General features: G+C 43.1%; 1 protein-coding gene across 3 annotated transcripts in view; it reads left to right on the top strand.

Annotated features, from left to right (window-relative positions):
* The window catches only part of SLCO5A1 (solute carrier organic anion transporter family member 5A1), a 98176-nt gene that overhangs the window by 41452 nt on the left and 43558 nt on the right, over positions 1-13166 (top strand). For all 3 annotated transcript variants that reach the window (XR_015051372.1, XM_085855450.1, XM_085855451.1), the window contains exon 4: positions 9942-10106. Coding sequence is in view for 2 of the 3 variants with exons in the window: in XM_085855450.1 (XP_085711576.1) it covers positions 9942-10106 (165 nt within the window). In the remaining variant the exon portion in view is untranslated. The remainder of the gene's footprint in view (positions 1-9941; positions 10107-13166) is intronic.

Here is a 13166-nt window from a genome sequence, read left to right as displayed (position 1 = left end):
GTATTCACCTGGAGATCATCTTTATAGTGCATGTCCCACTTGTGGAGCTGCCATGGTTTTTTGGTCATTGTTCCAATGTTTGGACTTATGAAGAGATCACCATGACACAAGTTGAAGGAAGAATGGTTGAAAGTAGATTTTGAAGACTGTTGTGTTCTTGCGTATGGCAGCTTGGCTGGCTGCCAGGTAACTATCATTTTGTTGGGGTGCAGCTGTGCCGCCGATGCTGTGCCCTTCTACCAGTACACTGGAACTCATTTCACCAATCTCGGAAGGATGACAGGCTGAGTCAAACCCCACCTAGTGTTAATTCATCAGCCAACGGGGGTCAAACTCAGGACCTTAAGATCCTAAGCCAGCCAGCCTAACCACTCTTCAAACACCAGGCTATTTTGAAGACTATGACCACCTGAAAGGAAAAGAGGTGTCAGAAGAACCTACTCAAGAATGCAGTTTCTTACTCATTTGTCAAGGTTGACTCAAAAGTTCTCATCCTTCATGAGATACAAGTCCATAGGCTACATGGAGATATTTCTGATGATTGAAGGGAGGGATTCGGCACTTTAGCTTAATCAGTAAGACATATTCAACTTTTTTTTGTATACATTGTCGAGGCTCGAATGAGAGCAAACACACAACGCACAACAGGGAAGGTGGGGGGGGGGCAGGAGACAAGAGGGTGGGAGAGGGAAAGACAAAGAAGTGGGGAACAGAGACATTAGGAGATCTGTGGAAGGGAGAGGGATGGGGTGGGGAACACGGGGTATACAAGATGGACACCACAGGGACTTTCAGGACCTTACACGACAGGGAACTTTCAGGAAGGAAGGCAAGGAATTTGTAGGAGGTGGGTTTGGGGTGGATGAACAGGGGAAGAAAAGATCATGGTTTTGCATGGGGGAAGATAAGAGGTGGTGGTGAACAGCTGTTTCGAAGACCTGGAGGGAAGAGTAGGTTTGAAGAGAGTGTGGGAGTTTATTCCAAAAATGGGAGAAAAAGAGGAATGAAAGAATGAAGGTGAGCAGTGATTCATGATTTTGGTAGTTTTACCAGAAGGGAGTTGCTGGCGGACCTTGAGCGCCCCGTGGAAATAGGGGGGGACATATTGCAGACAGAGCAGGGGGGGACCGGAGAGGAGACTGTAGAAGACAAAATCTACCAATCTGCCTGCGGTGAGAGAGTTAAAGGCCCAAAGATTCAGCCTCATCACGGGAGATACCAATGATCCTAAATGCCTTGATTTCCACAGCGTGAAGCCGAGAAAGGTAAGAGGCAGGAGCACCAGCCCAGAGGGGATTGCAGTACTCCATCATGCCGTGGACGAAAGCTTTGTATGTGGTCAGGAGCTCAGGTGGGCCAAGGAAGGACTTTGCACGAAGGAGGATGCCCAATCAGCGACTCGCTTTGGAGGCCAGGTTGGAAATGTGGCTTTCTCAGGAAAGATCATGGCATATAGTGAGACCCAGAAATTTGAATGAAAGGACTTCTTCCAGAGGATTGTTGAAAAAGTATATTGGGGGGAGGGGGTGGGGGGTTCCAAACGGTCCTTTCGGAGAGACATAGTGAGAGTGTGAGATGTGTTAGGATTGAAAGACATGTTCCATGTGTTGGACCAGTTTGTGATTTTATCCAGATCTATAGAGAGTGAAGAAGCTGCTGCTTGCCAGTCTGAGGGATGACAGATGGTATGGCAGAGGGTAGAGTCATCAGCAAAGAGATAAAGAGGATTTTCCAGAGAGTTGGTGAGATCATTGATGAAAACCAGAAGAAGAACAGGGCCCAGAACGCTACCTTGAGGAACTCCAGCCCAGACAGGAAGAGGGGATGAGAGAACTCCATTTCAGGACACATGTTGGCTGCGACAGGAGAGGAAGTCTGCGAGCCATGAGTGGAGATGGCCTTGGATACCATAGGAAGAGAGTTTGGTGAGCAGGGCAGGGTGCCAGACCGTGTCAAAAGCACGCGATATGTCGAGGAATATTGCTCTGATTTCATGTCTGGCATTGAGGACCTCCATACATTATTGAGAAAGCAGGAGCAGCATATCCAGGGTAGAGTGACCTGGTCTGAAACCAAATTGATGATCAGAAATCAAGCCATTGAAGAAGAGGAAGAATTCAATGTCTGAAGCGATTATGGATTCCATAACCTTGCTGATGATTGGGAGAAGGCTGATTGGTCTGTAGTTGCAGGGATCTGTTTTTGCACCTTTTTTGTGCAGAGCGGTAATGTTTGCTGATTTCCAAGCAGATGGTAGATAACCTTGGGCAAATTAGAGGGTGAATAATAGAATGGAGAGAGTGTGAGCAAGAGCAGAAGAGCAGGTTTTTAGGACACGTGGGCTGATGCCATCTGGACTGGTTGCAGAATCTGAGTCGAGGTTTGACGGCAAGCTCTCCACTTTGTCAGAAGAAAAGGACACAGAGTCCAGAAACAGCTGGGTGTGACTGGGTAAGGTGGGCACAGAAAGCGATGGGTTTCAAGATTTTGACACAAGATTTAGATGCAAATGCGGAGTTTAGGCATTCAGCCTTTTCACGTGCGGTGTCAGCAGTGTGGCCATTTAAGGTCATGGATGGGATGGAGGGGGTAATGTACACCTGAAACAGATTTGATTAGATTTGATTTGATTAGATTTAGAATCCCCACCAGGATTTGATTAGGAAGAATTCCCAGGATGAGTTGATGTTTGAGAAAGTAGCGATGAGAGATCAGTCTAGATGTTTGATGGCTTCTTGAAGACCCTGCCAGTCAGCCTGAGTGAAATGCCAGCCTCGACGGCACTGATGTGGTTCTCTGATAACAGACAGAGAGATGTCCACTTTAACAAGCAAGTGGTCAGAAGAACTGATTGGAGCGAAGGAAGAACAGCAGATATTTTCAGGGAAATTTGTCAAAATCAGATCCAGAAGAGATGGAGTACCGTTGGTTGAGATCCGGGTCGGGACATTGACTGATTGAGTCAGTCCCAATGAGTCACAGAAGTCTTTTGCTGAAGTGCCATGGCAGGTTATTGAGGTACCCACACCCAGCCAACAGGCATGATGACAATTGAAGTCACCACATATGAGGAAGAGAGAGTTGAGATGAGAGGATAGAAGTTGGTCCATGTTTTCAGATAGTGAGGTGTAAATGGAGTGATATGGAGTGATTTTTCAGGAGCAGTGTCCAATATGACCATAAGCTGGCAGACACGCATGGAGATATACATCTTCGCCTCTGAGCTGACGAGCCTGGGTTCACATCTCTCCCCAGCTATAAACTGTCATCCTAATGTAGTCTCTCTGATGGATGTTGAACTGGGCATCCCATTTGTTATTATTAGTTGATGGACGTGAAAAATCCCATGGCATCCTTGGTGCAGAGTGGGCGCTAATCACTGGAACCAGGGGCATCGCTGAGCACTGGCCCATGGGGCACATGGCCCAGATGTTTTTTGCTATGTCCTTAATCATTTTAACCCCTTGGCTACCTACGATAGGCCACTTTATAATAATTAGCTTATTTTTCTATATGTGCCACTGTGTTTATTGTTTTTATTGGGGTTGGGGGGATCTCAAGTTCGAAGGAGCCTGGGCCCCAAATCGTTTTTGAAGCCAGTAATGACTCTGGTTGGCACCCTGGCTAAGTTCCAAATTCCTGTCTGTACTGTGGGCAGTAAGTGGCTAAATAGTGTTGGAGGCTCCTTGACACCAAGTTACGCTTCGCTATCTTCGAGTGTGGTTGCTGTCTGAGCAGCAGATTCTGCACTATAAACAAATTGTCCAGGTGGTTTGTACGTTTCATGTGAATAGCCTTCTTCGGTTATGAAGGGCAACCAGGGAATTATAACATGACCTTATCCTTCAGGAGTGAAGGTACAGATGGGGGATATGTACTGGTGAGACTTGACCACCTGCCACGAGTCTTTTGAGAGCGGCGAGAGACTTGAGTAGTTTGACCATGGATGACTGTGATGTTGGGCTCATGTTCAACAAAGCACGGCTAAAGCATGGATACCCATTGGTTGCAGGCTACGCAGCGGGAGGGTAGGTTTCTATTTGTTTGGCCTCGATTTATATGTGTAGAATGAATGCAAGCTGCTTTGTAGGGATTGACTTGCCACTTGCCTCGGTGTACCAGGAGTGTCAGCATGTTGAATCGGGCAGTTGGTGGCTTGAAGGGATGAACTCATGAAGGAAAGAAGGCATTCTCTTTTGGAAATAATTCAAGGCTTTGATGAAATGCTTGTGAAGGATTTTTTTTCCAGAATCCAGTAGTTTTGTTAACTCAAATACTCTGCCTCAAAGTATATCTTTGAAACTGCCACCATCCCTTTAGAATTAAGTACTCTGCTAAGATAAGATGCGGATAAGGCTACAGGCTTGGTTTGCACTGATTTATCGATACTCTTATTCTTGTGCAAGTTTGTGATTTTATTATTGTAAAAGGCACTTTTTCTCTTTATTATTTATTTTTTCGCAAATACAACCATTGTAGCTCAGTCTGGCATCCGTGTGTTAGTATCATCCTTCTAATCTGCTCTGAAAATCAAGCCGTTTAATCGTCCTGTGATCGGGGGCATGGCTAACACCAAGGGGGGGGGGTGTCGTTTCACTGTGCCCTTCTGAAGGAATATGGCTTCACCTTCCAAATACACAATGGGCCATCTTGGCTCCATCACATGATAATAGTATGTGCACAATCAATTCCGTTTGGAGGGAAGGGAAAACAGGTTAACAGGTAAGTGGAGAAAATGAAGCATATTATATGAGGAATAGCAGGTAAGGTAAGAAAAGGAAGGGTTTGCTGATTCCCACAGTGATGTCATAATATGACAATTGTGGGCATCAGCTTGGATGGCTCAGTGATATTAAAGTTGCCTAATCAGCATATATATATATATATATATATATATATATATATATATATATATATATATATATATATATATATATATATATATATATATATATTCTCCTTTCTTGGCCAGAGCTTTAATATATTTCATGGTATTTTGATGAAAGCTGGAACAGACATTCTTTCAACATTTCAAGATGCAGACATTTGACCATCTATAATCTATATAGTACTGCAGCATAGTAAACCAATTGTTCACATCTGCATAAAAGCACTAAAATTGGTACACATGTAGAATAATGTATTCCAAACAATTCTAGATATGGAGCCACCCGAGGTTTTGCCTTGGTCAGCTTTAATCTCGGGTGGCTCCATATCTAGAATTGTTCGGAATACATTATTCTACAATGTGTACCAATTTTAGTGCTTTTATGCAAATGTGAACAATTGATCTGAAATATCAGGTTACGCTGCTGGACTAATAGTCTTTAAGAATGCTCGTAACTATCACGACAAAGAACAAAGGTTAGCAAAAGCTTCTTTTTTTATCCCCTCTTCGTAATGATGATCAACTGACATGAGTCTGGAGAAGGAGTTTGCTTTTTGTCATCGAAACAGTTAACATTGGGCATTTTAAAAGGCAAAATGTGGGGAATCTTTCCACAATCTACTTAGTAGACAGCCATCATATCAATAAGCTTCAACTCTGATGTACATTGTGATCAATAAAATGATCAATAATGCATCAGGTATCACAAAACATCTTTTTCGACATTATTCTTTATGAACAATGAGTCACGTGTCTCGATCGCGGTTACGTCCCACACACGCAGTCACGGCATACAAGGCCACGTACTGTTTTGATGCGGCCACTGTCATATCGCATCATTGCTCATGTGGATGCTTACCACCTCTGGCACAGCTATTGTTTGGAAATTGGCTGCAATTACTTTCGTCACTTCAGTGTTCACTGTTCCAAGTCCTGTGATGCCAGCGGGTTACACATCATTTCACCCAACGGGATGCTTTCGTAGTATTCACACACTGTTGTCTTGCTGGCCTCTGTCTCTCTCTTTCTCTCATGTATCGTCCTTTGTCACCCAGCGTCAGGACCACTGAAGCTGCTACCTTACTTAAGAGCAAGAGTTATACTGGATGGTTTGCCATTGCCTTCACAGCAGTAGTTAGCGCAGCAATTTGTAATTTGTTTGCGATGTCGGCAATAACTTGCCTACTTTTCGCAAAGGACACCGTGGGGTCATTAACATCCACCAACTAATGCCGGAAGATGGGACGCCCACGTTAACATCTATCTGAGGGATGGCAGACACATTGATGAATCCCCCTGCCTATGAAACACCAGGATGACAGTTTATAGCTGGGTCAGGATTCAAACCCAGGCTAGACAGCTTAGAGGCGAGTATGCGTACCTCTAGACCATCCTGCCCACGCAATACGACCACTTACACTCGGAGAAAGGGTTTTGGAGAAAACAGTGTGATGATGTATTCTTCGTGCGATCGGGTTAAAATGTCTTCACAGGAGATCTCGTATTTTTAAACCATTTTGTGCATTGCTTTGAGAAGATGACCACTTGTTGCTTCGTTTTCATGTGGATGTATTTCACTTTACGAGATGGTGTGGCTCGCAAATCGCAATAACTATGTTTGGTCTCGAAACCTCCCAGTTCTCCAGCCTTCGAGTTTCAAAAGTGCAGTACAATTCATAATGCTGGTTCTTATTGTGATTCTTCTTTCTATTCGCAATATTTTACTATCAATCAAAGAATGAATGGGATCTGTGTTTCCATTGTGCTATTTAGTCATCTTTTGGATAATTGGTGCTGTCTTATGTCGTCAGAAGTCACATGCCAATCTACCTTCTGGACCATTACTACTACTCTTACTTCGTCTTCTTTAATGCTCCCAAGTGTTCCAACATTCAAGAGGGGTTGGTCAGGTAAGGGATCTGGCCTAAATCTTTCACAAATTGGCCGGCCAGGCCTGAAGTTACAGGAATTTGCAATTTGTTGAGGGTACCGACGATAACTCGCCTCCTCTTCATGAAAGACACCATGGTATCTTCAACGTCTACCACCTAAGGCTAGCAGATGGAACATTCAGCTTAACATTCATCCAAGAATGCAATTCCTTGTCTGTGAAGCACACATGCAACAGTTGTTGATAGTCAGGTTGGCAGTTACGAACTCAGACTAGACAGCTCAAAGGCAAGTGCGCTACTTCTGTACTATCCTGTTGGACAATTACACTATCACAATAATCACACAACCTTCTGGACGACCACACAATAATTCAACACGTGTCTGGTTGTGTGCTTGTTTAACACATACACTCTTGAACCACTGGACGGAATGAGTTGAAAACTGGTGGTTGTAATCAAGGTGTGAAGGGGAAGGTTTCAGGTGGTTAAAAAAAAAATTGTCTTCATATATTGAGGGTTCGGGATGTGCAGAGGACCCCAATGCGCTCTCTATGTATACATGTATGGCATAGCGCTGCTCCGAGTAGATATTACACGTCGTGCTAAAACACGCCAATTTTAGGGGAATGATCCCACCTGCAATTATGGGGTAATTATCCTCTCCTCAAGAATGGGTTCTTCATGAGTCTGTGTAATCTACATTTGGCTTCATTTTAAGTTTGATTGTTTTTTCAGACTATTGTGCGTTTAAACACAGTTTTATTTACGATTTGTGATATGCATCAATATTTGTGACTGATGATGATGATGATGATGATGATTGGATATTATTTATCATTGTTCACGTAAAAACATGAAATTTTCCTTCCACTGGCCATTCAATAAAAAAGGATGGGGGGAGGCGGGTGGTGGGTGGAGGGTGCATCCCATCCTTTCCACACTTGCATGAAACATGTGATTTGAATTTGCTACAAAAGATAGTCCAAAGCGACGAGAGGTAAGTGGAACACAAAGGTGAATGCCTGAACGATTAAAACAAAAACAATGGTGAACTGTGTTTGATGGGCCTTGCATAATTTTTTTTTTTTTTTTTTTTTTTTTTTTGTATACCTTGGTCGAGGCTCGTATGAGAGCTAACACACAACTCACAGCAAGGTGGCATGAGACAAGAGGGGCGGGAGTGGAAGGGACAAAACATTGGGGAACAGACACAGGTGAACTGTGGAAGGGAGAGGGATGGGGATGGGACGGGGAACATGGCGAGGGGAAGATGGACATTAAAGGGACTTTCAGGAAGGAAAGCAGGAGAATTGAAGGAAGTGGGCTTGGGTGGATTATCGGGGGTAGAAAAGATCGAGGATTTGGATGGGGGAAGATAAGAGGTGGTGGTGAACAGCTGTTTTGAAAGCCTGAAGGGAAGAATGGGAAAGAATAGAGTGAGGAAGTTTATTCCAAAGGCGGGAAAAAAGAGGAATGAAAGAGTGAACGTGAGCAGTGATTCGTGATTTTGGTAGTTTTACCAGAAGGGGGTTGTTGGCGGACCTTGAGCGCCCTGTGGAAATGTGGTTGGGACAAATCGCAGAGAGAGCAGGGGGGGCAAGGCTGGAGAGGAGTCGGTAGAAGACAGAAAGACCACCGACCAACCTGCGGTGATTGAGTGAGAGGCCCAAAGACTCAGCTTCATTGCGGGAGATGCCAATGATCTTAAAAGCCCTGGTTTCGACAGCGTGAAGTCGAGAAAGGTGGGAGGCAGGAGCACCAGCCCAGAGGGGAGAGCAGTACTCCATCAGGCTACGGACACAAGCTTTGTAAGTGGTCAGGAGCTCAAGAGGGCCGAGGAAGGACTTTGCACGACGGAGGATTCCCAGTCGGCGACTGGCTTTTGAGGCGAGGTTGGAAATGTGACTTTCCCAGGAAAGGTCATGGCAGATAGTGAGACCCAGAAGCTTGAAAGAAAAGACTTCTTCCAGAGGATTGTTGAGAAAGTGGATGGGGGGGTTTTGTAAACGGTCCTTTCGAAGAGACATAGTGAGAGTGTGAGATTTGTGTGGATTGAAAGACATGTTACACGTGTTGGACCAGTTTGTGATTTTATCCAGATCTGCAGTGAGCGAAGAAGCTGCTGCTTGCCGGGCTGAGGGATGACAGATGGTTTTTTTATGGATGGTTTTTATGGATTTTATGGAATTTTATGGACCAACACAGCACGCTTCTCATACAAGGGACAAATTGATCGAAGATCTGTTCATATCGCATGCCGGGCACAATCTTGATGAGTCTTTTTAGTTTCTTTCGACAAATTACCAAATGTACATATTCAATTGATAAAGAATACTTTGAACCAAGGATTGATGTCAATAATAGCATTTTGATTATTTTTTTTGTTATGAAACTCTTTCAGTTTCCTGAAAAAGTACAATGTTTGGTTTGCTTTACCTGCCAACACCTGAGAATTTCTGCTCCATTTCAATTTGGTATCAATCATTGTGTATCCAAACACGTGCTCAGGAACTCGTTTGATACAAAGTTCGTGATCGATCAAAGGATCATAGTCACCTGTGAAGCATCAAAAATAAAACCTTATTGACATTCAGAACTAAATAATGATGGTCACACAAGTCTACAAACTTGTGAAATTCGTTAACATTGTCATGGTTATCATGAAGTAAGAACCAACTAATTACTGCATCATCAGTATATTTGATAAAACTACAATTAGGACTTGAACTGCAGCACTTACCTGTACACAAGGTAAACAAAATGGGGGAAACAACACAACCTTGTGGTGCATCTTGACTCAAAAGTCTGACACGTGATACCATGTTGATATGTGTGACCCTTTGTGGTCTATCTGTAAAAAAAAAAAAAAATTGTGAATCAATCTTGAAAGCCGAGGGATAACATCTAGTTTTGGTAAATTGTCAATTAATATGTGTGGTACGATGGTATTTAAGGCACTAGAGAAGTCAATAAATAATGATCTTAACAGTCCTCTGATTGTGAATAAATTACTCACAGTTGACTGGTATAAAGAACATTTCATTCTGCCAGATACAGAAGATAATGGTGTACATATCCTTTTAAGCTTATTGTGAGACTGTGAATGAATGTAATGGGACCTTACCGTGACCCTTGTGCTGATGTCGTTCCTGCCCTGCTAGACCTACCTCGTGCAGCTGCCCGCATCCTCAGCAACTGCACCTTCATGTTTGTGAGTTTGTCCTACACAGCAGAAAGCGCCATTGTTACGGCTTTTATCACATTCATCCCTAAGTTCATCGAATCGCAGTTTGGTATTGCAGCATCGCAAGCAAGCATCTACACTGGTGAGAAATACACTTTTAAATGCTCAACATTCACCCAATGAGCAATTGACTGCTACACCTAAGACGTGGAAAATCCAGACACAGCAACTCTTGTTATCTGACAAAATTATGGGAGAGAACAACAAAAAATATAGTAAGAATTGAAAGATTACAGGTCATTCCATGCCAACTCAACCAGAAAGGTGGCATTTTGTTTCCAGACCCTCTCAGAATTTGCTGGAAAAATTCACCTGGCAATTTTCGGGCATTCTGAGTTGAAATGCTCGTCATTCTTTACAAAAAAAATAAAATTCCAGTCATACCTTGATCTGTGACCTCACCTGGCAAAGGCCAACCGAATGAGAAAAAGTGGCCTTGACCAGAAAAATCACCCTGGGCTCAACTTAGATTCCACCATCATGTACAGCAGTTCGTTTGACTTGTAATGAAAGGGGCTTTCAAGAAAGAAAACATCAGGAGCCACAAACTCACTTATGGCAAGTTGCCAGACAAGGTGTAAGTGACGAGTTTGATTTGACCTTCAACTCAACCGTTTACCCTGTCGGGGATGCAGATTTCAGCTTTTCATTTTTGATTGATTTGTAAACATTTCTAAAAACACGTTTTCACTTTGTCATTGTGGGGTATTTTGTGTAGATCGGTGACAAAATATTTAAATTTATCCACTTTAAATTCAGGCTGTAACACAACAAAATGTGACACAAGTCAAGGGGTGTGAATACTTTCTGAAGGCGCTGTTTATTATATTTATATATACTAGTACGGGCCCGTATGTGCGTGGCCGTACGTGCAAAAAAGAAAAAAAAAAAAAAACTTTCAAACCGCGTGCCAGAAACAACAACCACACAGGCCGTTCCTTCGCTCTCGCATGCCCGTACGTGCGTGGCCGTAAGTGCGTGGCCGTGCGTGCAAAAAAAAACAATCGGGACGTCAATCGTGACATCATAGCACCGTGTCCTGTCATTGGTTTGGTAGATAAATGGCCATAACTTGGGAAGCACTTGTCCGATTAATATCAAACCTTGAAAAGGCACATACTCAGGTCCCCCAGCAATATACCTGGCAAGTTTCAATGAGATCGGACCAGAGGTTGTCGAGAAACAGCGGTCGCAGACACACAGACACACACAGAGATTTCTGGACTTATACATACTATGAAACATGCCCGTTTAAAAAAAAAACATTTTTTTTCAAACCGCGAGCAAGAAACAACAACCACACAGGCTGTTTCTTCGCTCTCTTGTGCCCGTATGTGCGTGGCCCGGAAGTTCGCATATCGCAGTTACAATTATTCGCAATTTAGTTTTAATGGCCAATTATTCAATTAGCGCCAACATATTTGGCCTTTTCGCAATGTCATCGCAAGGAAAAACACAAAGAGAAGAGAAGAGAAAAAAAAAACGTTCGTGCAAAAAAAAATTACTTCCTGGTTCGGAGCATACCAGCTCACTCTGATGTTACCAAAATTTATGCACCGTCTAATATGAAAACGATCATAACTTGGGGCATTGTGTTTATCTATAAATGCGCATAAGAAATCGAGAAATTATTAGAATACACGAAGCCATCACTCCCCAGAAGTCCGTACGTTGTAACCCGTAATGGGGAACGCGGCTGAGGTTCCCTTCCCCCATCGGCCACGCCCACACAGTAACGTGTCTTGTCATTGGTTGGTAAATAAATGGCCATAACTTGGGGAGCACTTGTCCGATTTATATCAAACCTTTAAAAGGCACATCCTCAGGTCCCCAGCAATATATCTGGCAAGTTTCAATTAGATCGGACCAGTGGTTGTCGAGAAACAGCGGTCACACACACACACACACACACACACAGACACACACACACACACACACACACACACACACACACACACACAGACAGTCACATTGCTGGAATTATATATATATATATATATATATATATATATATATATATATATATATATATATATATATATATATATATATATATATATATATATATATATATATATATATATATATATATATATATATATATATATATATATATATATATATACAGTGGGGAGAACAAGTATTTGATACACTGCCGATTTTGCAGGTTTTCCCACTTACAAAGCACGTGGAGGTCTGTAATTTTTATCATAGGTACACTTCAACTGTGAAAGACGGAATCTAAAACAAAAATCCTGAAAATCACATTGTTTGATTTTAAAATAATTAATTTGCATTTTATTGCATGAAAAAAGTATTTGATCACCTACCAACCAGTAAGAATTCCCGCTCTCACAGACCTGTTAGTTTTGTCTTTAAGAAGCCCTCCCATTCTGCACTCATTACCCGTATTAACTGCGCCTGTTTGAACTCGTTATCTGCATAAAAGACAGCTGTCCACACTCAATCAATCAGACTCCAACCTCTCCACAATGGGCAAGACCAGAAAGCTGTCGAAGGACATCAGGGACAAAATTGGAGACTTGCACAAGGCTGGGATGGGCTCCAGGACAATAGGCAAGCAGGTTGGTGAGAAGGCAACAACTTTTGGCGCAATTATTAGAAAATGGAAGAAGTTCAAGATTACAGTCAATCTCCCTCGGTCTGGGGCTCCATGCAAGATCTCACCTCGTGGAGCCTCAATGATCATGAGAAAGGTGAGGGATCAGCCCAGAACTACACAGCAGGACCTGGTCAATGACCTGAAGAGAGCTGGGACCACAGTATCAAAGAAAACCATAAGTAACACACTACGCCGTCATGTATCAAAATCCTGCAGTGCACACAAGCTCCCTCTGCTCGAGCCAGCGCATGTCCAGGCCCGTCTGAAGTTTGCCAATGACCATCTGGATGATCCAGAGGAGGAATGGGAGAAGGTCATGTGGTCTGATGAGACCAAAATAGAGCTTTTTGGTTTAAACTCCACTCGCCGTGTTTGGAGGAAGAAGAAGGATGAGTACAACCCCAAGAACATCATCCCAACAGTGAATCATGGAGGTGGAAACATCATCCTTTGGGGATGCTTTTCTGCAAAGGGGACAGGACGACTGCACCGTATTGAGGGGAGGATGGATGGGGCCAT

This window comes from Eptatretus burgeri, chromosome 14, assembly GCF_056783735.1.
Source record: "Eptatretus burgeri isolate ZD-2024b chromosome 14, Ebu_testis_v1, whole genome shotgun sequence".
Taxonomy (NCBI): domain Eukaryota; kingdom Metazoa; phylum Chordata; class Myxini; order Myxiniformes; family Myxinidae; genus Eptatretus; species Eptatretus burgeri.
Note: the sequence above shows the minus strand (reverse complement) of the source record. Positions and strands in the feature narration are given on the sequence as shown.